The sequence below is a fragment of the Mesoplodon mirus genome, assembly GCF_964341445.2.
Source record: "Mesoplodon mirus genome assembly, chromosome: 9".
Lineage (NCBI taxonomy): Eukaryota > Metazoa > Chordata > Mammalia > Artiodactyla > Ziphiidae > Mesoplodon > Mesoplodon mirus.
The window spans coordinates 66,495,038-66,519,194 of record NC_138985.1 but is presented as its reverse complement, the minus strand read 5'-3'; the positions used below and the strand labels follow the sequence as shown (position 1 = coordinate 66,519,194).

The window sequence follows — 24,157 nt, the reverse complement described above, 5'->3', positions numbered from 1 at the left end:
GCCCTGGTGGCCATTCTCACCATCCCAGGAGAGGCTCCCTCCAGAGTCTGGGGCTTCTATTCTTTCGTGAATGGCGCTCTCTCTCTCTTGATATATATATATATATACACACATATATATATGTATATATATATTCATACATATATATACATATATATATATGCACCTAATGCTGGTTGGAGAAATAAATTGGGCGGCTGTCAACGTGATATGTACCAGCCTTGGCTAACACGTAGAGATTTCAGTTTAATATATTTTTTCCATCGTTGTTTCTATAGAAGCTAGAAATATACTGTTTTTTGACTCTTAGCTGAGAAACCAAATTCTTTCGTTGACTGGGACAATGATTAAATCGAGAATCCGGGTCAAACCATAACAAATATTAATAACAGTAGTAAACTGCCACCAGCCCCAACACTATGTGGGACCTGGAGGAATGAAGCAGAAATAATGAATGTAAACATTTATCAACATCTCCAAATGATTATTTTCATCTTACATGATAATAACTTGCTGGAAATCACCATATCTGATGGTCTTGTTAAAGAAACAACAACTCAAACATGATTTTCTTCTAACACAACTTTTTTAAAATCCCTTTTTAATTTTTGACTCTTGAGTTTTCATTTTCACCTATCAGATCCTTTCCCTAAAGAAATTCGAGGACAATTTAAAATTATATCCTTTCCTGCCAGGCCCTTATTTATATATGCAAAGAAGAAACTTTCCCAGCTTCGACTGATTGGGGCACAGTCAGAAGGCTTCTGGGTGCAGCCCCCATTGGGTGGGCAGCAGCCGATTTCGAGGATGCACCACAGTCTCTGGGGAGGCCCATCATAGCCCAGTCCTTTCCTAATGTTTTCTCCTTGGGGGAAGTGAAGGGAGAAATCGGAAAGCAAGGAAGAGATTAAGGAAGTCGTTGCCAGATTCCTAGGGGGGCCTTGCCACACACCCCAAGTCCTGAACCCCATCAGCCTGCATTCGCCAGTTTTACAGATCTTATAAACACCCTCTGGAAATTCAACCAAATCATATAAATAAATCGTTCTTCAGGCTCCACAGAACTGAGGATTTTAAAGCTAATTCAAGGGGTTTTACAAGCTTAACAAATACAGTTGTAAAAATGCCATTGGAAAGATATCCCATTTACAAAATGAGATTGATCCATGTGCTATAAAAGTCAACTATCTCAAAGGAACACCTCTCAGGCAAAAGAGCGCAGCCCAGGACAGGATTTTCCTGTCCTGTTTGGGGAAGGCCAGGCCTGGGGCTGCAGGAAAAGCAATTCAGAGAATTTCTGGAGCTGGTGAGACAAACTGTTTCTGGTTCTGGAGCAGCTGTGGGTGGCAGGTCCCCCCAAAATGTCCCAGAAAGGGCAGGAAAGGGGACATCCCAGGACAGTGCCCATGGACAGGTGACCCAGAAACCAAGCACATCCATCATTCCCGTGGCCTTGGGCCCGCGGAGCTGCCCGCTATGCCCGGCTGGGCCAGGGACCCTGGGTCACCAGCATCTCTGAAATGAGGACAGAGATTCCACATCTGGATCTATCTCATCTCTGAGCTATCAGGGTGGCGGGCGGAGGGAGAGTCTGGCGAGTTGGGCTTGGGCAAGGGGAGCAGGTCCCAGGGCTGGCTTCGGAGCTCAGTGTCACAACCACTCCTCTGTAGGTCCTTTCTTGTTGAAACCAGTGGTTTCTGCCCTCTTTGTTCCTGGGTTCAGAAGCAGCAGGAGCGGGGCTCACAGCTTGTGAGGGGTGCTTTGAGGCCAGGCAATCGTTGGCCATTGGAAGGAGGCCCCTGGAGACTCAAAGGAGACGTGTTGTATGTGGGAGTAGGGGGCCTGCGGGGGAAGAGACTAGCCTCGTCCTGGTCCTGGTCAGCTCGAGGTGAGCCTTTCCCCTTGGCGGCGGGGCCCAGGCCCTTGGTGGGAGTGGGGAAGGAGAGGAGGAGGTGATGCACCGATTCCTAAGGCGCAGGAGGGAGGAGCAGGGGTGAACGCCTGGTTTCTCACAGCCCTTCTCCAGCTCCGGAACCCGCACCCACGGGTAGGGGAGTGCAGGGGGAGGGGCAAACTCAGGGCCCTGCCGGGAGGGTAGGCCGGCCCGGAGCAAAGACATCCTCGTCACCGCCCCTCCCTGCGCGGGGCTGTCAGGTTTCCTGTTTGGAGAGAAAACCCAGCAAAATCCAACAAGGCAAAAGGGGGGTGCGGGGTGGGGAGGAAAGAGCGGGCCTGGCCAGGTCTTTGCATCAGCCCGGACGCGGGTGCCCCTACCCCGGCCCGAGCCGCACGCCCCTGCCCAGGCCTCGCCCGCCACCGGCTTTCGGGAAGAGAGCCGGGCCGGCTGGCTGTGCGCTCCCATTAATCTGCCGGGCGGGCGGCGGGCGGGCGGCGGGCGGGCGGGCTGGGGGCTGTTTGTAACTTTGCTGCCTCGGTCGCCGCGGTCCCCGGGGAGCGGGCTCCGGCGCTCGCTCCCATTGGCCGCCGCCGCGTCAGCTGGTGCGATTTGCTGCTGTCGCTTTTGGCGTTCGGCCATCCAGAAACAAACCAGTTCGATGACTACTAATAGTTATAGCCAGATGTACTAATACACAACAAATCACAGTCCTGCAGAGGGGCGCGCAAATGAGTTCCTATTTTGTGAATCCCACTTTCCCCGGGAGCCTGCCCAGCGGCCAGGACTCCTTCTTGGGCCAGCTGCCCCTCTACCCGGCCGGCTATGACGCGCTGAGGCCCTTCCCGGCCTCGTACGGGGCGTCGAGCCTCCCGGACAAGACGTACACCTCACCTTGTTTCTACCAACAGTCCAACTCGGTCCTGGCCTGCAACCGGGCGTCCTACGAGTACGGGGCCTCATGTTTCTATTCTGATAAGGACCTCAGTGGCGCCTCGCCCTCGGGCAGTGTCAAGCAAAGGGGCCCCGGGGACTACCTGCACTTTTCTCCCGAGCAGCAGTACAAACCCGACAGCAGCAGCGTGCCGGGCAAAGCCCTCCATGACGAAGGCACCGACCGGAAGTACACGAGTCCTGTTTACCCCTGGATGCAGCGGATGAACTCCTGCGCGGGTAAGATGTTTCCCTGCAGCCCCTCAAGAGAGTGGAGGGAGAGGGGGAAGGAGGCAGGGAAAGAAGGAAGGAAGGAGGAGACAGTGAGAGTAGAAAGAGGAAATAGAAAGAAAGGAGGAAAGAATGAACAAAGTTTCTTTGGGTTTTTAAAAAGAGATTAAAAAAATAAAAAAATCAACTCATTCCCAATGGGGCAATCAAGCTGTGGCAGCATGAAGGCAGGGCACTAGTGTCCATGTAAGGCGACAACTTAGGGAGCGTGTGTGTGGGGCTCACTGCCATGCTATGTGAGACCCAGTGACAGGGGCAACCTGAAGACAGGGGCAACCTGAAGAGAGAGCAAGGCTGGATGGGAGAGAGCACCTGCCCACACTGCACGCTGGTAACACCCTGCTCAGATCCCCAAGCCGTGATGGCCTTCTGCACCCATCCTGAGAACTCCCCTTTCCCTCCCAACCCCCTCACCTTTCTGCCCTTCAGAAACCCATCTAGATAAAGGCCCTCATTTGGCCCCTTGCAGTGTCTCCCCAAAGCCTTGGAGGGCCACATCCCCAGCCTCAGGATTTTTCCTCTCTCTCCTCCCTCCCCTCCCCCTTCCACTCAACTGTTCACCCACAGCCAACTTCTGCCTCCTTCTGAGGCCCTGCCTGTGTCTCATACACCCAGCTCTGGGGGAGCCCCCCACCCATGGGTTCCTTTGGCACCAGAACAGATAGCCCATCACAGTCCTTCATTCCAGAAACCCCAGATGGCCCATAGCTGCATCTCTTTGCTCCTGGTTTCCAAAAAATCTACAGGGACTCCTTGGAGAAGGACAGAGGCTAATGCGGATTTTTAAACTTAGTCTTTTGCTTTAAATTCCACTTGTGTTTTCAAGAGCTCTGCGTTTCTCAGAAGGGCCATACAATTGGAAGGCATTTGCAAAGACTTGAGAGGGCTCACCATTTAAAAAATTTTTAAAAAGCATATTGTGTCCTGACATGGCTGGCCAAAGTAACATCTTCACAGAGGTCCGTGTGTGAATTCGGAGTGTCTACCGTACTCACAGGGTTCCATACCCACCATTCCCAGACACACACACTGTACTCCCACAAAACAGGCTTAGGTACCCCGATTTAAGAATGCTGTTCTATTCTTTTGCTTGTAATTTTTTTTTACACAGCAGATTTTTCAAAAACAATAATTTCCCACCCCAAGTCGTTTTAGGTGGAACACACCTCGCTTGGTATGAAATAATCTTCTCCCATCCAGCCCACTTTCGGCCCCAGACGTAGTGGGAGAGGCGGGTGGTTTCCAGCCCCGAGGCCGGGGCGTGGGGCGCGGGGCTGACTGGTCAGGCTGCCCGGATCCTGGCTTACCGGCGCCCGGCCATTTCTGCCCGCAGGTGCTGTGTACGGGAGTCACGGGCGCCGAGGCCGCCAGACCTACACGCGCTACCAGACGCTGGAGCTGGAGAAGGAGTTCCACTTCAACCGCTACCTGACGCGGCGCCGCCGCATCGAGATCGCCAACGCTCTCTGCCTCACCGAGCGCCAGATCAAGATCTGGTTCCAGAACCGCCGCATGAAGTGGAAAAAGGAAAATAAACTCATCAATTCCACACAACCCAGCGGGGAGGACGCTGAGGCAAAAGCGGGCGAGTAGACGCCTGGGCAGGGACCAGGCCCGCGCCGCAACCTCCCTCGGCTTTGCCCCCTTGCCTTCGCCTACTCCCCAACTTTTCTTCCCGCCTGCTCCCATCGGGGGGCTTTCGCAGCTTCAGGGGAGCCCGGCACTTTGCAAACGTCTGAGCATTTATTTCTTACAAGGAAGAAAGAAAAAAAAAAAACCTCACACACAGCCAATCCCAGCGGTAGAGCGAGGCGCACTGCACACGCAATCCCGCTCTCCAAGCCTGCCCAAGCCCGCTCCGGGTCTCAGGGCGCGCCCCAATCGGTCCCCGGCTCTTGTGTTAGCGCCTCTGCACGCCCCTGAGCTCGGGTCCCGGGGTTGCTGGAGAGGAAAGAACCCGGGGCCGAGCCCCCTTTGGTGTCTGGGCGTTTCCGCCTCGGTTCCTCGCCACCAAGTCCCGGAGGGCATCACCAAATCAACTCCGGCCACTGGGAAGAGGAAGCCTAAAGTCTGGGGCCCCAGCTCTGCCGAGGCCTCCCATGCTGCCCCCAGAAAGGAAGAAGCGTGAGGAACAAAGGGGGCCCGAGAGAGCCTTGTCTCTCGGCCCAGTGCGCAACCGTCCTTGGAAGAGAAGCAGCCTCAGCCCAGCCGAGCCAACCTGGGCACGGGTGGAATCTTACAGCCCTGGGAACGACTGGGCTCCCCGAGCTCCGGATTCCGGCTCCCCGCCTCCAACAGGGCCGGCGCTACCACCACAACAGCTTTCAGGACCTAAGGAGGCGGCCCAGGGCTATGGGAGCATCAAGAGTCCTGGTTTCCAAATGTGCCAGGGGCGCCTGAGACGCCTGGCCTCTCCAGCGGGGACACCTCCCCCCACACCCAACTTTAGGCTATATTTGTGATTTACCTTCGTCTTTCAGAACCCAGGAAGATAACTACGGAGGTACTAGGCACTGCCACAAAATGCTTTCATTAGCGTCCTCATTTTACTTCTGGAGGTCTAAGCAAGACCCTAATAACTCGGCCCACGAATCCCCAGGCTCCAAGCAGCTTCTGTGGTTGCGGGGAGCCTGGGCCCACTCGCTGGGTTCACCGAGAACCCTCCGACTTGGGGCCCGGTTGGCTCGAGGAGAGTGACCCGGTGGTGAAGACTCTCCAGGCTGGATACTTATAGCAAATCAAATAGCAAACTAATGACACGACAACCATATTTACACGAAAGAAAAATCGACTCCGGCTATAGAAGTGTATGGAATTTGACCTCGCCTCGGAGAAACGCTACACAAAAGCTATCTTTAATAGACGCCTGTCATTTAAGAGCGGCAGGGACACTGTCCCTCATGCGCTCGCAAAAACAGAGCCGTAATTGTAGCTGCTGCTGCGGGTAGGATTTATTTCTCCAATTGGCTAAATGGCCTCCCCCGCTTCCCCGAAGGTGATATCTGTATTTTCAAATTTCAGAGCTGCCGGCACGACGGTCAGAACCGACCTCAACCTCGACACAAAAATAAGAGGGGCTGCACAGCAGGGAAATAAAGTTGTTGTAAATAAAATCCAAGTCACCATCTCCCCTCAGTCCTCTGCATCCTCGCCGGGCACGCGATCGGCAGCTGACGGCCTCACAATTGGTACATCCTAATGGAACTGCGAGGGAAATGCAATAATTTTGCCATAATGGGCTGTAACCTCAATTCGACCCCGGCCCTTGTAGCCCCGGGTCGGAAGCGGAGGGATGCGCCCTGCCTCCAGCGGGTGGCGCTCGAGTCCGACTGAACGACGGCGGCGAGTGGCGGGCACGCGCCTGGGGCGCGCGCGCCACTCCTCTCGCCTCCACCCAACTCCCCCATTAGTGCCCGAGTTTACCTCTAGAGGTCATCAGGCAGGATTTACGACTGGACAACAAAAGCACGTGATTCGAAGTCGTACCCCATATTTGGGTGCCTACGTAGGAGGGAACCAAGTACATGTCCCAGTCATTTCCATAATTCATCATAAATTGTGCAAGGGTGCTATAGACGCACAAACGACCGCGAGCCACAAATCAAGCACACATATCAAAAAACAAATGAGCTCTTATTTTGTAAACTCATTTTGCGGTCGCTATCCAAATGGCCCGGACTACCAGTTGCATAATTATGGAGATCATAGTTCCGTGAGCGAGCAATTCAGGGACTCGGCGAGCATGCACTCCGGCAGGTACGGCTACGGCTACAATGGCATGGATCTCAGCGTCGGCCGCTCGGGCTCCGGCCACTTTGGCTCCGGGGAGCGCGCCCGCAGCTACGCGGCCAGCGCCAGCGCGGCGCCCGCCGAGCCCAGGTACAGCCAGCCTGCCACGTCCACGCACTCGCCTCCGCCCGACCCGCTGCCCTGCTCCGCCGTGGCCCCCTCGCCCGGCAGCGACAGCCACCACGGCGGGAAAAACTCCCTGGGCAACTCCAGCGGCGCCTCGGCCAACGCCGGCAGCACCCACATCAGCAGCAGAGAGGGGGTTGGCACGGCGTCCGGAGCCGAGGAGGACGCCCCCGCCAGCAGCGAGCAGGCGAGCGCTCAGAGCGAGCCGAGCCCGGCGCCGCCCGCCCAACCCCAGATCTACCCCTGGATGCGCAAGCTGCACATAAGTCATGGTAAAGCCAGTCTTTTCCTAAATCCACGCGGCTGCGGGGGCGCGGCTCTCGGTCCCCCCTCTCTCCTTTACCGCCCCTCTCTCTCCCCGTCTCTGTCCTGGTTTCGCCTCTCCCAGCTCTGTGGAGCCTCTCCCCGCCGTTCTCCTTCCCCTGCCTTCCTTCTTCCTCCTCTTTTCTGCAGCGCCCAGCGCTCACAAATGCGGGGAAAGGGGCCGCTGGCCAGCCAAGTTTAGACGTTGAAAGGGGGGAAAGGAAAAAAAAAACATATCCAAGCCCAGCGCCTCGGAACGCGCTCATGGGTCAGGCCAGCCGAGCAGGGCGCAGAGAGGTAGAGGATGGCAGTAGGGGCCGTGAATCGGGCTTGTCAGGACTGATAATTTATGAGGAGGGCTACGCTGGGGAAACAGCGTTACTAATTAGAGTCCCCGAAAAGGGGCTTGGTGGGGGGAATAATCGAGGCGAGAGCCGGCGGGATTCTGAAGTTTGGGGGCAGGAGGGAGAGCAGGAAAGGAAAGGAAAGGGAAGAAAAAGAAAGCAGGCGCCCCAAGCGTGCAGGCTGGAACAGGAGGCGGCTCGCGGGGCTGGAACTTTAAGGGAGGGTGATCTGGAGGCCACTTGGGCGCACAGAAAAGGGCCTTGCTTTGGTGGGTTTCTGAGTGGTGGGCAGCCTGAGAGGGCTGTGCCCCGCCTCAGGGCGCCAGGGGCAGGGCCAGAGGGCAAGAGAGGGGCGAGGGAAAGCCGGGCGATCGTCCGGGACGCGGCTCCAGCCTCGGATGGGCCGATTGTTCCCAGAGTCCAAATCGTATTGTTTTCTCTCTAGAAAGGAAGAGGGAAGGAAATTCGGGAGGGGTGGGCGGGCGAGTGAGGAGGGAGACTTGTTGAGCTTTTCTCCCCTGTTCAGGACCCTGGCTGGTCCAGCTGGCGGACTTTGGTAGCCAGAAGCTGAGGAGTGGGTGGCTAAACCGCTGACTTTTCTGTTGCAGACAACATAGGCGGCCCGGAAGGCAAAAGGGCCCGAACGGCCTACACGCGCTACCAGACCCTGGAGCTGGAGAAGGAGTTCCACTTCAACCGCTACCTGACCCGCCGAAGAAGGATTGAAATAGCACATGCTCTTTGCCTCTCCGAGAGACAAATTAAAATCTGGTTCCAAAACCGGAGAATGAAGTGGAAAAAAGATAATAAGCTGAAAAGCATGAGCATGGCGGCGGCGGGAGGGGCCTTCCGCCCCTGAGTATTTGAGCGTTTAAAGTACTGAGCAGTATTAGCCGGATCCCGAGTAGTGTCAGTACTAAGGTGACTTTCTGAAACTCCCTTGTGTTCCTTCTGTGAAGAAGCCCTGTTCTCGTTGCCCTAATTCATCTTTTAATCATGAGCCTGTTTATTGCCATTATAGCGCCTGTATAAGTAGATCTGCTTTCTCTTCATTTCTTTGTCCTGAATGGCTTTGTCTTGAAAAAAAATAGATGTTTTAACTTATTTATATGAAGCAAGCTGTGTTACTTGAAGTAACTATAACAAAAAAAGAAAAGAGAAAAAAAACACAAAAAAGTCCCCCTTCGACCTCGTTTAGTGCCAATGTTGTGTGTTGCACTCCAGTTGTTTAACTGTGCATGTGAGTGGAAGTGTTCCTGTCTCAATAGCTCCAAGCTGTTAAAGATATTTTTATTCAAACTACCTATATTCCTTGTGTAATTAATGCTGTTGTAGAGGTGACTTGATGAGACACAACTTAACTTGTTCGACGTGTAGTGACTAGTGACTCTGTGATGAAAACTGTGACTGAGCGGTGTGTCCCTGCGTGCCTTTGTAGGACCCTTTGCACGAACTCTGGAAGTGGCTCTTATAAGCGCAGCTTCAGTGATGTATGTTTTTGTGAACAAAGTTACAAATATTGTCCAAGTCTGGCTGTTTAAGCAAACTGTGATCAGCTTTTTTTTTTTTGTATTTGTTTTTAAGGAAAAAATACTGACTGGAAACAAAAAATAAACTTTCTATTGTAAGTTCTCTTGGTCTGGTTTGTGCCAAATAGCAAGTGGCTCTTTTTGCTCTTCTGTCTGTCTGTCCAGTGCTGGGAGGCAGTGAGTCTGAGGCTACCTGAGCAGTCTGCCTGTGCAAGGGGACCTCAGACCAACATCCTGACCCGTGGCCTCCCTAACTGACCCATCAGAGAGTTCAGGGCAGAAGGTGGAAAAGCTTTAGGTGGTTGCAAAGGCTGAGTCCAACCTGCCCATCTCTGAGGAAACCAGGTTAACTTGCTGGGTACGAAAAAGAGAGGAAGAGAGAGAAAGGAGAAAAAGCCCAGGGCTTTGTTAGCAGCCCTCGGGGGCCCACACAGATGCCGCCTCTCTCCTAAGGCCATCCTAGGCCTCCACTTGCTGAAGAGGCTGCTATGTCAAGTTGTGGCCCGCAGACCCTCTGCCCCTAACCCAGCCAGGCACCCTTTCCCACTCCTTGCCCTCCTGAACCCAGTTGGCTTCTTCTGCTACAATTAATTTGCTACAAATGGAAGGTACTTACCCCATCCTAGCTCGATTGGGAAACTCCTCAGAGCAGCTAAAGCGCAACTAGAGATTTGCACATTTACCGACTGCTTACACTGATGCCGTCTTTCCTTTTAAAAGTTATAAAACAGTAAACTTTATAAGCCCCAGTTCCGGCTATATGACATTTGGGTGCCAAATGAATAGGGTTTTGTCTATGAATTAGATCGTAAAATCATCCATAGCACAGACAGATCGGCTCACTGGCTATAAAACGTCACGTGGGGCCATTAAAGTAAGTTTTATGGTTTTGGGGAGTTGACATCCAACATTATATACCACATAACATATAATCTCACTGACGCTGGACTCCATTTGACTCTTTTGCAGGCTACGTGTGCCACCTGGTCATTCAAATTGTCAATTTTAGGTCCAGAAGTGTTCAGACCACAAGTTTCTCAAAACTCTCTGAAAAAATGGCTCCCTCCGAGTTAAGGTAAGCTCGCCCCCTGAGCGCTTTCAAGTTTATTTGTACTCTGAAAACTTTCTTTCTGGATCTTTCTCTCTCTCTCTCTCTGGTTCAATAACTCTATGAGGTTGCCTCCGAATTCCAAAGGGGAGAGCAAACTTTCCCTCTGCCCAAATTAGGAGCGCCAAGAGCCAGCTTTCGGTGGCACCACGGTGCAGAGCGCCTGTGGCCGCGCCGCATCCCTGGGCCTAACTTTAATTGCTGCACCAGCGCGGATGTTAATGACTTCCGCTGCTCTCGCCGGAGTGCAAAAAGATGATTTTTGTGTGCGAGTGGGCCTGCGTGCGGAGACCGGGCAGGGCCGGCCCCCATCCCGGGGCTGGAGGGCCGGTCTCTGCTGGGTTTGCGGAGCCCTGGGTGGGGGCTGGGAGCCGGGGGAGCGCCGGCCGCGGGGGCGCCGAGGCCGCGCTGCGCTGGGGCGCGCTGGGGAGCTTGAAAGAAAGGCCCAGGCAGGGCCGAGGCGGACGCTGGCGGGATTTCTGACGGGGCTGTAGCAATACGTCTCCGCGGGCCGGGGTCATTTGGCAGCACTGAACCGAGGTGACGGACTTCGGGGCCGGGTCGCAGGCTGGATCGGGAGAGCCCGAGGGTGCAGAGGCCGGCCGGGTGCGGGCGGCACCCCTAGGCTGGGCCCCTGGGTCGCCAGGCCGAGCCCCGGCCGCTGGCGCCCGCGGGACGCTGGGGACCGCGGGTCCCCACCTTGCGGGGGAGGGCTCAGCACCCCCTCCCCCGCACCAGGGACCAGGCCCTGAACCTTGTTTGCCTGCACGTTCTTTTTATTTCGGTGGGACTGTTCTCACCAGCCTGTGAGTCTGAAGCAATAAACTTTATGGCCGGATTTAACTTTAGTCTTTGAATCCCCAAGCTAAATGAAAGGCGTTACAGCGCTTTCTTTTCTTCTGCCTTGCCTTTCTTCTTCTTTCCTCTTCCTCTCTCCTTTTGTAGAATTTAAAATCTATGCACAGGACCCTCAAAAGGCAACTTAGGCATCTCCCTAAATAGCACTAAAGATTAATTTATCCCCCCTCAATATACAGGCAAACTCTGTCTTCCAAACTGTGCCCTAAAGTTTGGGGGGAAATCGAGTTGTCTTCAATGTCCAACTTAAAAGTCCCCAGAACCATTAGGTTGTTTTTCCACACACATCATAAAGGGTAGTTTAGAGAAGAAATTGGTCGTTTGTCAGTAGGAGATTTCCGCCTTTCTTTTGTTAGTTGCTCTTTCTGTTTGATCCCAGGAAATTTACATAATCTATGATTTCCAAAACAGTCCCCAATATTGCACCAATGGGTGAGATAGATATTTCCTAGGTACAATTCCAGCTTGGTCTCAGCCACCCTTTCTGGCCCCAACCCTCTACATTCTTCAGTGGCAAAGCCATGACTGGGGACACTGTGGCCTGCCCTGGGGTTTTTCTCTGAATGGGTACCCACAAGGGATCTAGCAGCTTTCCCCCATCCTGTATGGAGAACTAAGCCAAATCCTCCAACTCAGAAATGAAACAAAAAATGGGATCTTCTGTCTCCAAATGCTTTTCTCCTTAGGAGCTAGCTAGGTGGTTTTCTGCAAGTGCTAATTGGTAAAGATATTTAGTAAGTCCTTAAAGTGAAAACATTTAAAGTGTAGAGTTGGAATTTCCACAAACTTTATTGTGCAGAGGCCATACCCTCAACATAAGTTCAACAGATGTCCCCAAAGTCGGAGGTTCAGAAAGCAAAACCTGGGAAGTTTTTTGAAAAATCGAAACCCTCCCACAAGTCCCACTCCTCTTGAATAGTGGCAAGGCGAATCCCTGAGATCGTTTTGTGAAACCTGTTAAAGTGAGCATTTCCTGAGAGCAGTTCAGCACTCAGGAAGATGTGTCTGCATCTTAGTGGGAACCAGAATATAAACTTTATTTAGGTTCTCTTTTATTATTTTATATGTCTGTGAGAATTCTGGAGTCTTTCTTCTGCTGCTCTGAGTTTCAGATTCTTTACTGGAAAATACTGGGTTAAGGTTTTATTTTAGTTATTCATTTGGTGATCTTGATTGAGTGATTTCTTGGTGACTAAAATTAGTGGCAGAAAAAAAGAGTGATAGAGCTGCTGGCAGGTTCATTTGAGTAACATGCCTGGAAGAAGTGTCCACACCACCTCTGTGGCCACGTCTCCCTCTGGGTATGGGAATGGGCAGAAAGTTTCTTGGATTAGCATCACACAATATGGGGGAATCTTTCCCAAGCATTAAAAAAATTACAGGCTATAAATATTGTCAGCTTGCTTATTTCTGTCTGTTGTAATCATCATAAAACTTTAGAGTTTAAGATGGCAGGCCAACTCACATGCGGTTAACTGACTTTAAAAAAATACAGCATCCAGTCAGACCTATGTGAGTGTTATTGGAGGAATTTTTTTCTTTCTTCCTATTTTCATAGGAAGCATAGAAAGGAGGATGGCTGGTTATCTGCTCATTTTGTAGATAAGTTATTTTTTTCGCGTGCGTTCTTTTGGGTTGCTTTTGCAGAGGAACTTACTTAGGAAAAAAAATCTCTGTCACTAAGGGCTTTATGAAGACATCTAGCCTCAGCTGGTGGCAGAAGTGTTTGTCTGTGCTCCTAGCTTTGTAAAAGGAGAAGGCATCCGAAATGTGCCAGGCCCCGTTTGTTTCTACAAGCTGAAGAGACAATATTTCCTGAACTATAAATATAATAGGAAGCTTCTGGTCACACTTACTTAGGGGTTTGTTAGGGTTTCCATGCTCTAATTTCACAACGTTATGCCAAGATTCCTTTTTTCCCCCCTGTTCTTTCCCCCCACTTCATTGTTGGCAGCTCTGGGAGAGCAAGACAGAATTTTCTACCAGAAACGGAGTCATGTTCATTTGTTGAGATGTGAAGAGTATTATATCCAAACAACTAGTGAGGGGAGAGCAAATTACATCCTGAAAGATAGGCTATTAAAGAGGAAAACAATCCTTTTAGCTTGAAAGATGCCCTGCAAAGGCTCTCCCCCACCTTCGCTCTGGAGTCTGTCCGAGGTTTGCCCACCATGGAGAGTGCAGAATGTTGTGGGCGCCATCCCTTTGGCTTCTAAGGCAGAATTTCTTTCTAGACAATGACAAAACTATAATCGGGGCTTCCAGACAGGGCTGAGGGGGTCTGCCTAGGCTCCCACCCACATAGGAGAGGGGAGCCACAGTCCTAGCCACTCTAAACCCTAGAACCGAAAGATCTGCCTAGGACTGTTTTATTTGGTGTTTTTTTTTTTTTTTTTTGCAAAGAAAGCTGCTTTTCTCCCACCAGTTCTCTTCCCCACAAACCGGTCTTTTCAATAATAATATTTGTTATGAAGGTTATTGGGTAATTATTGCGATTTTGTGAAGCAGCCCTTGCTGGAGGTGAAGTCTGTCATCGCCTAACAAATGACGCCCGTGCAGTTCACTGCCGGGTTAAGTAAATGCAGAGAAGATAAATCTGCACACCCTAGGAATCGCCAGCAGAGCACGCTTTAGTACAAGTTCACAGTCAACTCTCCTGCCTGGGCCAGCTTTCCCAACAATTAGGGCTGCGTCTTTATTTTTAAATAAAGGAAAAGTCTCCCGCTTCCATTGCCTGCTTTCTCCTCGTCTTTTTTTTTTCTTTCGCTTTTTACGAGGTTCCCCCCGCAAAAGCCTCCTACTCCAAATTTTCCTTGTAAACGTAATGATGAGTGAATTTAAAATAATCTCATTCCTATTTAAGTGATGACAAAAGGAGGTAGGAGGCTGATTTGACAGGAAATACAGTCACAAACACAAAAAAATATCCAATTCACCCTCTGACTCCAAAAGGCAGTGGCAGAAGCAGGGCATCCCTGAGCTCCTGGGGTGGGGGCTTCCCCTTGAAAGAAGAGGCGCAGCTTTGTGTATCTTTGTGGTTGTAACTGCAGGTCAAAAAGTTGAGGGTCAAAAGTTTACGTTGTGCAGCGCTCTTCGTCATCTGCCCAGACAGAGTTTGATGTCAATGTTAGAGTTGCGATCTTGACTATCAGCACAAAAGATAAAATGGCTCAGAGTGACGCGTGTATCACGGTATGGACTCCAGGTGAACCCTAGTGGTTGAATGACCTCAATTACGAAGGAAAGGATAGAAAATTCCTCTTTTCAAGACTAATACATGCTGTATTTCATCTTGAATTATCGCTCCCATTCTAAGGGAATAACAGCAGGTAAATAGGCATAGATTATTGAAACACCAACACCCTAGCTGCTGGAGAACCAGGAGTCTGTTTGTGGGTTTGTCACAAAATAAAAAAGCTCAAAACTCATCAGTGGACCTTTAAGAAATAATGTAGCAAGTTGCCAATGTTCCATCATACCTTCAAAGGAAAGAGATCCGGCAGGAAACTTCCTTTATTTGAAAACTGTGATTTTGATTGGCCAGTTTTTTTCCTTTTTAGTACCTATAATGATCCCTAAAGTGTGTGAGAACAAGGGCAAACACAGGCACTTCTTGCAAAATGTATCCTTTGCAATTTTCAAGGACAGAATGCTTTTTCTGAAACTGCCACCCACTAAATGCAAAGAGCTGAGAAGGGGAGAAAGGAAGTGGAAACCTCCAGAAAGGGGCATGATTCCTCCACCCCCTCCACCAGTGAGAAAATGCTTATTGGTACCAGGAAAATATTCCTGTTGTTGAAAGTTTTTCATTATGTTTATTGTGAACCCTACACTGAATGTAAGAGAAATGCTACAATCTATGGGTGAATAAACTGTAAAGAATACGCCATTTGAGCAGGAAGGTAGAATCCACAAATGCCAGACCTCTTCTCAAGACCACCGTGACAGACTTCTATTCTCCAGAAAATACTCTTTAAAAATACATTTGGAATGAAAGCCAAGGAGAAGGGAAGCAAGCTAAGGAGGGAGGGCGGGAGAGTAGAAAAGAAAGGGAATAGTGTGTGAGGGAAGCCTACTGGAACCATGCCTTGTGTGTGCGCTGCAAATGGAGAGCTAAACAATATTTTATTTTTCATGCACCTATATTAACGTTAAGTGTTGGTGCCGTTAGCATCTATTTTCTGCGGGACATATTTTCCTTTTCTGTGTATTGATCTTCACGTAATTCGTGTAGGGAAACAGAGAAGAGAAAGATGACATTTTTTCTAGGTTTTTCTTTTAATTTTAGAGATAAGCTAATTCAACTACTCAAAATGTAGACCCTTGCAGGGACATTTAAGATCATCCCACTATAGTCTGCTTGATTAGATTTGCTGGTGCCAGGTATGTTCAGGGGTAAATGCAAATATTTCCCGAACACTGCCTTTGTGGAAGTAGTCAGGGTGCTCTCACTGTGCAATGTGTAAAGTTTTCACTCTGGCCAAGAACTTGAAGCCAAATGGGGGTGTGCCAGATGAGAACAGAGGAAAAGGAACAACCGTGGTGACTGCTGTTACAGCAGCGAACACTTCACCACATCTGGGCCAGTGAAATGAAGAAAACGGAAAAAACCCCCATTAGTCACCAAGACAGTTATGTGTCTCTTTGAGAAAACCCTGTTATTGTGTTATTGGTTAAAAACGCGCCACACCTTAGGAACATGTCAGCTTCAATAATCACAGACACCTCTTAGCTAGTTTTTCAACTCAAAGAAAAGGTACCTGCAGAAGTTATTGCTTTTAGAGTGCTTACTTTCTTTATTTGGAGGATTTTAATCTTTAGGCCTCTCACACAATCCTGGTTAAAATTCATGTCTAATCCGGATATGAATTTCGTATGCCTTATGCCTGGGTTGTGTTCATTAGTATAAACTACTATAAGGAAATTACCCCCAAACAATTAATTGGTCAAATGGCTGATACAGTATTGCTTCTCTAAAATCCTATGCCAACTGTAGGTGGGGGAAGCCCTCAGATGCCACCATCAGGCATTTTGAAATTCAGTCCTTCTCCTGTGCCCTCCAGAGACGTGCTTCAGACAGCGAACAGTCAGTCTGGGGGACTCACTCTAGAGAACAAAGGACAAATACAGTCAATACATTCCATAACGTTTACATTTCCTTTGCTCCCCCCGCCCCGCCTTGGTTTTCCCTGAGAAGGAGTGACCTGGGCAAAGCACCCGCTCTCTAAAAGACACTGTATAGACCTTTTAGAAGCGCAAAGTCCAAGGCCGAGGTGAACTTCAGGTCAGCGCGTCTAACAAATATGAAAATGTCGGCTGGTGAAGGGCGCGCCTTGTGATTTAACAAAGACTGTCAATGTGTAAGATTAATAAGAAACAAAATGCACACGGTGTCACTGTTCGGTCACTTTGAAACTTGGGACAGGGCTGCATTCAAGAGGGAAGGCTGTTCCAAATATATTCAAAATGATTCAAATCAGATTCAAACTAGGCTGCAAAACACTGCCCCCCTTTCGCCTTCCCTCTCCCTTGGACTCCCTTCACTCTCCTTCTCCATCTGGGACTCGAGGACACGATGAAAAGTTATTTCACTTAATGGGACTTTAAGAAAGCTTTTGTTGGGAATATATGTTATCCCTGCACGTGGAAATGAGCAAATGTGCTTACCAGTTTCCCAAGAAAAGGATAACGCTTTCACCCTGCTTGGGACTGGAGCCAGTTGGCGTGCGAAGATTAGCACACTCCCTCTCTGCTCGATTTCAGGGCATCCCATCTTTTTTCGGGCAAGACGCTGCTGGTAAACCTCAGTTTATTTATTAATTGAGTTAGTTTCTTCCTGGCTTTACTTTGGTGTCTTGGATCGCTTATGAAGGCAAGAGTTTTCTTTGTTTTGTTTTTCAAAAGATTATTTGATTCAATGGAATGATGCTATGGCTTGCAAAGAGAGATTGTGGAAGGATCAGAAAAGGTACTGAGATTGTTTATTACAGCCATAAATCTTGCAGTAAAATGTCAAAATGTCTGTGTGTGAGATAACACTTGGTGGTCCTGGCTTCGTTTGTGTTTATGATACGAACCACAAAGACAAGTTACAGGCCTTGGGGGGATTCTGTGTAAGCCCATCTTCCTAAAGTAATAGAACCACATGAAACACAGGCTCAGTTAACTCGTTTAGGTTAACCATATACAAAACAGTGCCCGAGCCTCGTTAATACTTTAAAATAGAAACTTGGTAGAAGGTTCTGAGGCTAAACAACATGAATTTTGTGTTTTAGTGTCTGTAAATAATATTGAACAGACATGGTTAAGACCTTAGTCTGATGACACGAGGAGGGAGGCAAAATTTCCTTGTCATGTTTTTTCTTCCCAGAAGCTTAGAGAGCCCAGTTTTGCTAATTACTTTATGTATGTACATATTATTCATGTTATATAGTACACATATGTATATATTATTTTTTCTTGCTGTAGAGAGATATTGGTTTAGGCAGCTATATCACAGGCTAGAGAGTCTAGAGAGGATGTCTAAAGATTTACACTCAGCGTTGATTTCCATCTGTGGCTTAGATTTCATTTTTAAAATTTTTCAGGGTGTGCCATGTCAATGGACAGCACTCTTCACAGACACACATCCAATGTGGAAAGCCTCTTTGTACCACTTCAGGGTGATTGCAGTTAGAAAGCTAACATGATCCCTTTTTTAACCTCTTTTCCTAAATTAGTTTAAAGATTAGTCCCATATAATGGGCTTTATGTGGCTAAGCATTAAATGACTATCCATCAAATGGATATATTCCAGCATTTAGTAACTCATATGAGTAACCGATATAAATGAAGATAGAATTCACATTCCTTTTGAAGTGTCTCCAGGCTTAGGCTATGACTTTCCTTGCCTGCGTTTCAGACTCAGTTGTGAGAAGGCAGTTTATATTGCTCTTTGAAAAATCAACTAAAGTGCACCAGCTGAAAAATCCTTGTTTTACATGCCAATATGAAAGTGTTTTTAGAATGGTGACTATGCTAGTTAAACGCACTGCTTTAATCTAGGCTGAAAAGTAGAGGATCTAGGTGTGTCTGTCACTCAGAAAAGGAAAGGGAAAGTACACACAACGAGTAAGGCATCAGTATTTACTTCAAAGATCAACATTAGGTGGAATTAATAAGTTATTTGTTAATAATGGCATAATTAGTTTACCCATCAAATTTCAATTACCAAATGGCAGACAACAGTCCTCTCTCCCCACTTTCCAGAGCTACTGACATCATTAATATGCTAATTTTCAGCAATCCAGAAATTATAGACCGTCCTTAAATATAACTTTAGCCTCAGATAGAGCCTGGAAAAGCAACAGCTAAAAGACAAAACAAAATTCTTAGCGGGAAAAGACCCGTCGGCACAGTGCCTATGCTATCCTTAGCTTGTTTTTGTTTGGGGATTTTTCTGAAGTAGGAAGTTGTTGGTCTCAACGCTCGATTTTGTGGCGGCATCATCGCTCTTATCCATCCCCACCCTTGGGCCACTTTCTTACAATCGCACCTATTACATTCGAGCATGTTTCATTCTGAATCAACACCTCCATCAAATGAGATGCTATTAGGAAGGTTCTGTTTGCCTTTTTTTAGGTAAAAAACCAAATATCTTCTGCTTCTAAAAGAAAGAAAAAAGGAAAAGTGCTCATCCGGTTGTATTGGAATAGCCTTGCTTTACATCCAGGGGCCGATTTCTCTCAGCTGCTCACCCACCCACCCTTTTCGGCTCCTGCCTGGCTTCTCAAACTGGGGACGTTGGGCGCGGACGCGGCGAGCATGATGTGCGGAAGGGAATCAGCTGGTGAGAAAACCGGTCTGTTAGCCTCATTCGTTTTATTCCCCAGCCAGGATAAAAACCGGAATACCCCCTTGGTCCCGACGCCATTCCCTCCCCCAGGCGGCCTCGAACCCTTGAGACGCCAGGCCAGGCTAGGCTGGGCCCCGAGGTCAGCGCTCGGCCGCGGCCGCCTGTCTGCCCCGAGGCCTAGGCCAGAGTAGGGCACGCAGAGGGCTCGGTCTGGGCATCCGAGAGGACCAGAAGACTGCGGGCCCTGAATTCCCAGCGGAACTCAAAGTTGGGGGTTGGACGCCCAAAGCTCCAGTTCCCTCCCGCCTCCTGGAGCCGGACAGCAGCATCCATCACCCGCCCGCGCGCTTCCTGATCCGGGTCCGCGCGCGCGGCGCGCACATTGGCGGGGGCGGGTCACGTGGCGGTACTGGGCGGGGCGCGCGCGGGGCCGAGACCGGGGACGCGCGCGCGCGGGCGAGCCGCGGGGGAGGAGCTGCGCGAACTTTGGTGGCGTCGGCGGCGGGGGGAGGGGGAGGGGTGGGCGCTTGACAGCGGGGGAGGGGAAGGGAGCGGAGTAAAGGGGGGATGGGAAGCGAGGCAGGAGGGGGAGGGGCCTCGGCGAGCCCAGAAAAACGACAACGCGAGAAAAATTAGTATTTTTGCACTTCACAAATTAATGACCATGAGCTCGTTTTTGATAAACTCCAACTACATCGAGCCCAAGTTCCCTCCCTTCGAGGAGTACGCGCAGCACAGCGGCCCAGGCGGCAGAGACGGCGGCCCTGGCGGGGGCCCGGGCTACCAGCAGCCCCCAGTGCCCGCGGCCCAGCACCTGCCGCAGCAGCAGCCCCAGCTCCCCCACGCGGGCGGCAGCCGAGAGCCCCCAGCCTCCTACTACGCGCCGCGGGCCGCCCGCGAGGCCTCCTATCCCGCAGCCGCGCTCTACCCCGCGCACGGTGCCAACGACACCGCCTACCCTTATGGCTACCGCGGCGGCGCCAGCCCCGGGCGGCCGCCGCAGCCCGAGCAGACCCCGGCGCACGCCAAGGGTCCCGCGCACGGCTTGCACGCGAGCCATGTCATGCCGCCCGGGCGGCAGCCCCCGCCGCCGCCTTCCCCGCAGCATCGTGCGGCTGCCTCCGCGCCCCCGCGGCGCTGCGAGGCGGCTCCCGCCACCCCGGGCGTCCCGGCAGGGGGCAGCGCCCCCGCGTGCCCGCTGCTCCTGGGCGACAAGAGCCCGCTGGGCCTGAAGGGCAAGGAGCCCGTGGTGTACCCCTGGATGAAGAAGATCCATATCAGCGCCGGTACGTGGCGCCGCTGGGGAGGCGCGGGAGGGTGGGCTGGGACCGAGCCCGGGTTCCAGGGTCGGGGCGGGGGTCGTGGGGAGAGGCCGAGGGGTAGGGGGCCTCGGGAGGGGAGCCCCCAGCTGGCTCTAGCTACAGTGGGATGTGGGTGTGTGCGCACCAGCCAGCCGCCTGATCCCAACGTGAGAATCCTTTTGTACCCGGGGTCCCTTTATCGGGAGATTTACGAGACGCCAAACTGTTAGGGCAGTAATTATAGCCCCCATAAATTTAATTGCCCTGGCAGAGGCTTCAGGCCATGTGTCTTTGAAGCTTTTCTTCAGCCCCAATGCCCAGCACTATTCTTTATGGCTCTCGGGTGTTTCCCGTTGTCAATAGCCTGTGAAACATTTTCTTTGCCGTTTTATGTATCTTGCGTGAACTTGGTGTCAGGTTATTATATAATGATGATGTCCAATTGCTCTTCCCCCACCCCACCTTCTCTCTCCTCCTCTTTTCCCTCTCTTCCACTCCCTCCTCCTTGGCTTTCTCCTTCGGGGTTATGGGCTTTCAGTCAACCCCAGTTATAACGGAGGGGAGCCCAAGCGCTCCCGAACCGCCTACACCCGGCAGCAGGTCTTGGAGCTGGAGAAGGAGTTCCACTTTAACCGCTACCTGACCCGGCGTCGCCGCATCGAGATTGCCCACACGCTCTGCTTGTCCGAGCGCCAGGTCAAGATCTGGTTTCAAAACCGAAGGATGAAGTGGAAGAAAGATCACAAACTGCCCAACACTAAGATGCGATCCTCCAACTCGGCCTCGGCCTCAGCAGGCCCACCGGGGAAACCACAAACTCAGAGCCCACACCCGCACCCCCATCCTCACCCCCACCAGGGTGCCTCCACACCCATTCCCTCCTCCATATAATCTTCCAGAGCTCTAGACCAGTTCTTGCCCTCACATGCTTTTCTCCCCTCTTCTGCCCCTTTCCCATCCACCCCTCCCCATCTGGACTACAACAGACCCCAAAACAAAACTCAGCTTGGTGAAAAGGATAATAAAAGGTGAAAAGGATAATAAAAAGAAGACATTTTCCGGGTAAGAGTGTGAGCTGGTTGCCGCCCAAGAGAGGACAATGGCCAAGATGCTGACTGGTGGGACAAACTGCTGGCCTGAACAAGGCTGCCAGGTTTGGGTACCTGAGAAGAACCACTTGGCATCAAATACTTTTGGGATGGCTAAAGTCAGTCGCACAACCCGTGCTGACTGGGGACATGTACATGTATATTTGTTGCAAGCAGAAGAAATCGGACCCTTTTCCTATCTTCCTTATTTCCCCTTCCCTCATTAGGGCAGCTCATACAAGCTGGTACCGAACTGAATAAATGAGTAGACATTGTGGACCTCACAAGATTATTTATTTCTCAAAATGTACAGACCTTGATGGTAGATGTGACACATGTTAGTTTCCTTTCCTTTCATTTATTTAAAATATTGTTGTGGAGATATTGTTGTCTTATTCTGAGGCACAATCTTGGGGGAGGGGGAGTGCATTTAAACCCATGTGCAACTCTACAAATTGTGGCGTGGCTCTATAGAAAGACATGTGCTAAGAATAAACTCCGTTTAAAAAACAAAGTTCTGAGACATATTTGTGTGTTTCCTACTGTTAATTAAAAAAAAATTCTCTCAATTGAAATGGTTGACCTTGCATGTAAAATTCCTGTAGATGGCTTGAGGTGCATTCACTTGGACTGACTGCTCACATAATTTGTTCAACTTGAGCTGAACTCTTGTCAAGTTTGACCCACTGTGGGAAAAGTTCCAAAGAGCAGGAAGGCTCTTGAGCTCTGAGAGGGCTCCTCTTCCCAAACTTGGCCAGGCTTTCAGGCTTCAAGTCTCTGTAAGGCATAGAAACGTGTCCTTCTCTGCAATGAAAGGTGAAACTGCGCGGTGCTGTGGGCCCAGGAGTTTCTGCAGCTGTTCTACATGCTGAACTCTGAGCACACTTGGAAAGAAGTGGTCTCTTTGGTATTTATTGCACCTTCACGCTTAATCTGTCTGTTTCCCTGGAGATAAAAACTAGTTTGTGCAAAGAGTTGAGATTGCTTTTTGTTTCTTGGCTGTTTATAAGGTTCTCTTCTTCACTAACTACAGCTTGGGGTTTGTGTTTGTTTGTTTCTTTTCTTTTCTTTTCTTTTCTTTTTTGGAAGCAGGAGCTTTCAAAATAAACTGAATTTCCCCAGTACACCCTCCAGAGTTTCTTCTGAGGAAAGAAAAAGCATAATGACACCTTAAGCAAGGTAGACCTGGGAGTATTAAGTGCTGGAAGAAAGCCAGTCTCTGAACTAGGGTCACCTTCCTCAAATGCTCCTGGATCTTTCTGCCCAACCTAGAGATCTAGATTCAAAAGGTTGAAATCAAACCCGCATTCTCAGTCTTCATAGCCCTAGTATTTGTTTACTGATTTACAAATTAGTAAAGAGGATTTAGACTTGGTTGTCACTGAAGGGAGTACTCTGCAACAAGATTCAGAAAACCAACAGCCACTGGCTCCAGAATATTAGAACTGCCACCTGGCTTTGAATGAGTGTAGTTTTTAGTTCATGTAACAATTTTAGCAGAGATGGGAGAGGGGAACCCACCTACCTCTGCAGTATCAGAGGATTTTTAAACACATTTTCCCATCAGAGGCTAACCACCCTTAGCCAGTAGTCAGTGCTCTTACCCCTTTCGCCTCGGCTGCTGCTCTGTGTGTGATAACAGGCAAGGGTGATAGTTCTCTACCTGGGAGCAAACCAGATCTGAGAGGAAAGTGGACACCAGTCTCTGAGGGGCCACCTCCTCTCCCCAAGAAAATTCAGGGGCAAACAAATACACTCCTTCCCAAGTCAGGCCAAACCCGGCATAAAGTGCATTTTATAAGGTGCCAACGGGTGCCAGGGATTTCTGGAGGCCCTGCAACTGCTGCTAAAACTTATTAACCCTCCCCCTACTACACTCACTTGTAAAACGAAATTAAATCACGCTGAAAATAGCAATTTCCCCAGGAATCATTAATCACCTCATACAATAAATACTTCTTTGTAATTCAACAGCAATTCTGAAAGGCATTCTCTGGGAAAAGTCTGTGGAGAAGCGAGGGATCTTCTTGAAAATAATGTGGTCTTGGGCAAAGACTCAGCATCTTGGCTGTCTGCTCAAAAAATGCCTAGACTCTTGGTGGAAATTGAGTGTCGAGCTGCAAAACCTCGAATGGCAGATTATCATCATTTAAGGTAAATTCTTATATTTCTCCTTGGTGGGGAAGGAGGGGTACCGGGGTATTCATTAGCTTCATACTGGGGGCACTTGTATAGGGGTGGAAGGGGTAACTTTCTTTCACTTACTCTAAATCTACCCAGGAAAAAAAGAGAGAGGATCGAGATTGTTTTTCTAATATTCCAGAACAAAATGGCAGTTTTTGCCCAAGCTGTCTTGATTATTAAGGTATTGGTAAGTTTTACAAAGCCAAAATTATCCACAATGATCCAAATGATTATGTCATTTCTTCAAGTGTTTTGCCTGCTTCAGGTTTGGTCTTTAAGGGAGTTTGTTATAACAGCTTAGAAAATCCCACTTTGTGCTTCAAAATCGTTCATTGTCTGCCCCTTGCTAGGGCAACCATAAGAGTTCACCCAGAGGACAAATTTTCTATCTCATTAATTTTTTTTTTAAAGCGGACCCTACTGGCCCCTCAAACCCTTGGCCTTTAAAGACAGTATTTTGCGTAACCTCTATAAGCCTCCTACAAAAATGACCCTTATGCATGCTCCCCTCTTCTTTCTCTCTTTTCCCCTCCTTCCCTCTAACACACACTCATCTGCTTTAGGCACAGAGCCAC

General features: G+C 49.9%; 4 protein-coding genes across 4 annotated transcripts in view; all 4 read left to right on the top strand.

Annotated features, from left to right (window-relative positions):
* The window catches only part of HOXA3 (homeobox A3), a 43,083-nt gene that overhangs the window by 97 nt on the left and 18,829 nt on the right, over window positions 1–24,157 (top strand). Inside the window, exons 2-3 of the mRNA XM_082632657.1 lie at window positions 10,179–10,284; window positions 23,373–23,552. The gene's annotated coding sequence lies outside the window, so the exon portion shown is untranslated. The remainder of the gene's footprint in view (window positions 1–10,178; window positions 10,285–23,372; window positions 23,553–24,157) is intronic.
* HOXA6 (homeobox A6) lies at window positions 197–4,711 on the top strand (the record flags this gene model as incomplete). Its single annotated transcript, XM_082632659.1, has 2 exons — window positions 197–3,067; window positions 4,452–4,711. The coding sequence occupies exons 1-2, from the start codon at window positions 2,626–2,628 to the stop codon at window positions 4,709–4,711; spliced, it is 702 nt and encodes a 233-aa protein (XP_082488785.1). The 5' UTR covers window positions 197–2,625.
* HOXA5 (homeobox A5) lies at window positions 4,720–9,312 on the top strand. Its single transcript, XM_082632658.1, has 2 exons — window positions 4,720–7,305; window positions 8,289–9,312. The coding sequence occupies exons 1-2, from the start codon at window positions 6,411–6,413 to the stop codon at window positions 8,537–8,539; spliced, it is 1,146 nt and encodes a 381-aa protein (XP_082488784.1). The 5' UTR covers window positions 4,720–6,410; the 3' UTR covers window positions 8,540–9,312.
* HOXA4 (homeobox A4) lies at window positions 19,615–21,912 on the top strand. The gene is made up of 2 exons (XM_082632510.1): window positions 19,615–20,295; window positions 20,849–21,912. Exons 1-2 carry the CDS (start codon window positions 19,668–19,670, stop codon window positions 21,199–21,201), a joined length of 981 nt encoding a protein of 326 aa, XP_082488636.1. The 5' UTR covers window positions 19,615–19,667; the 3' UTR covers window positions 21,202–21,912.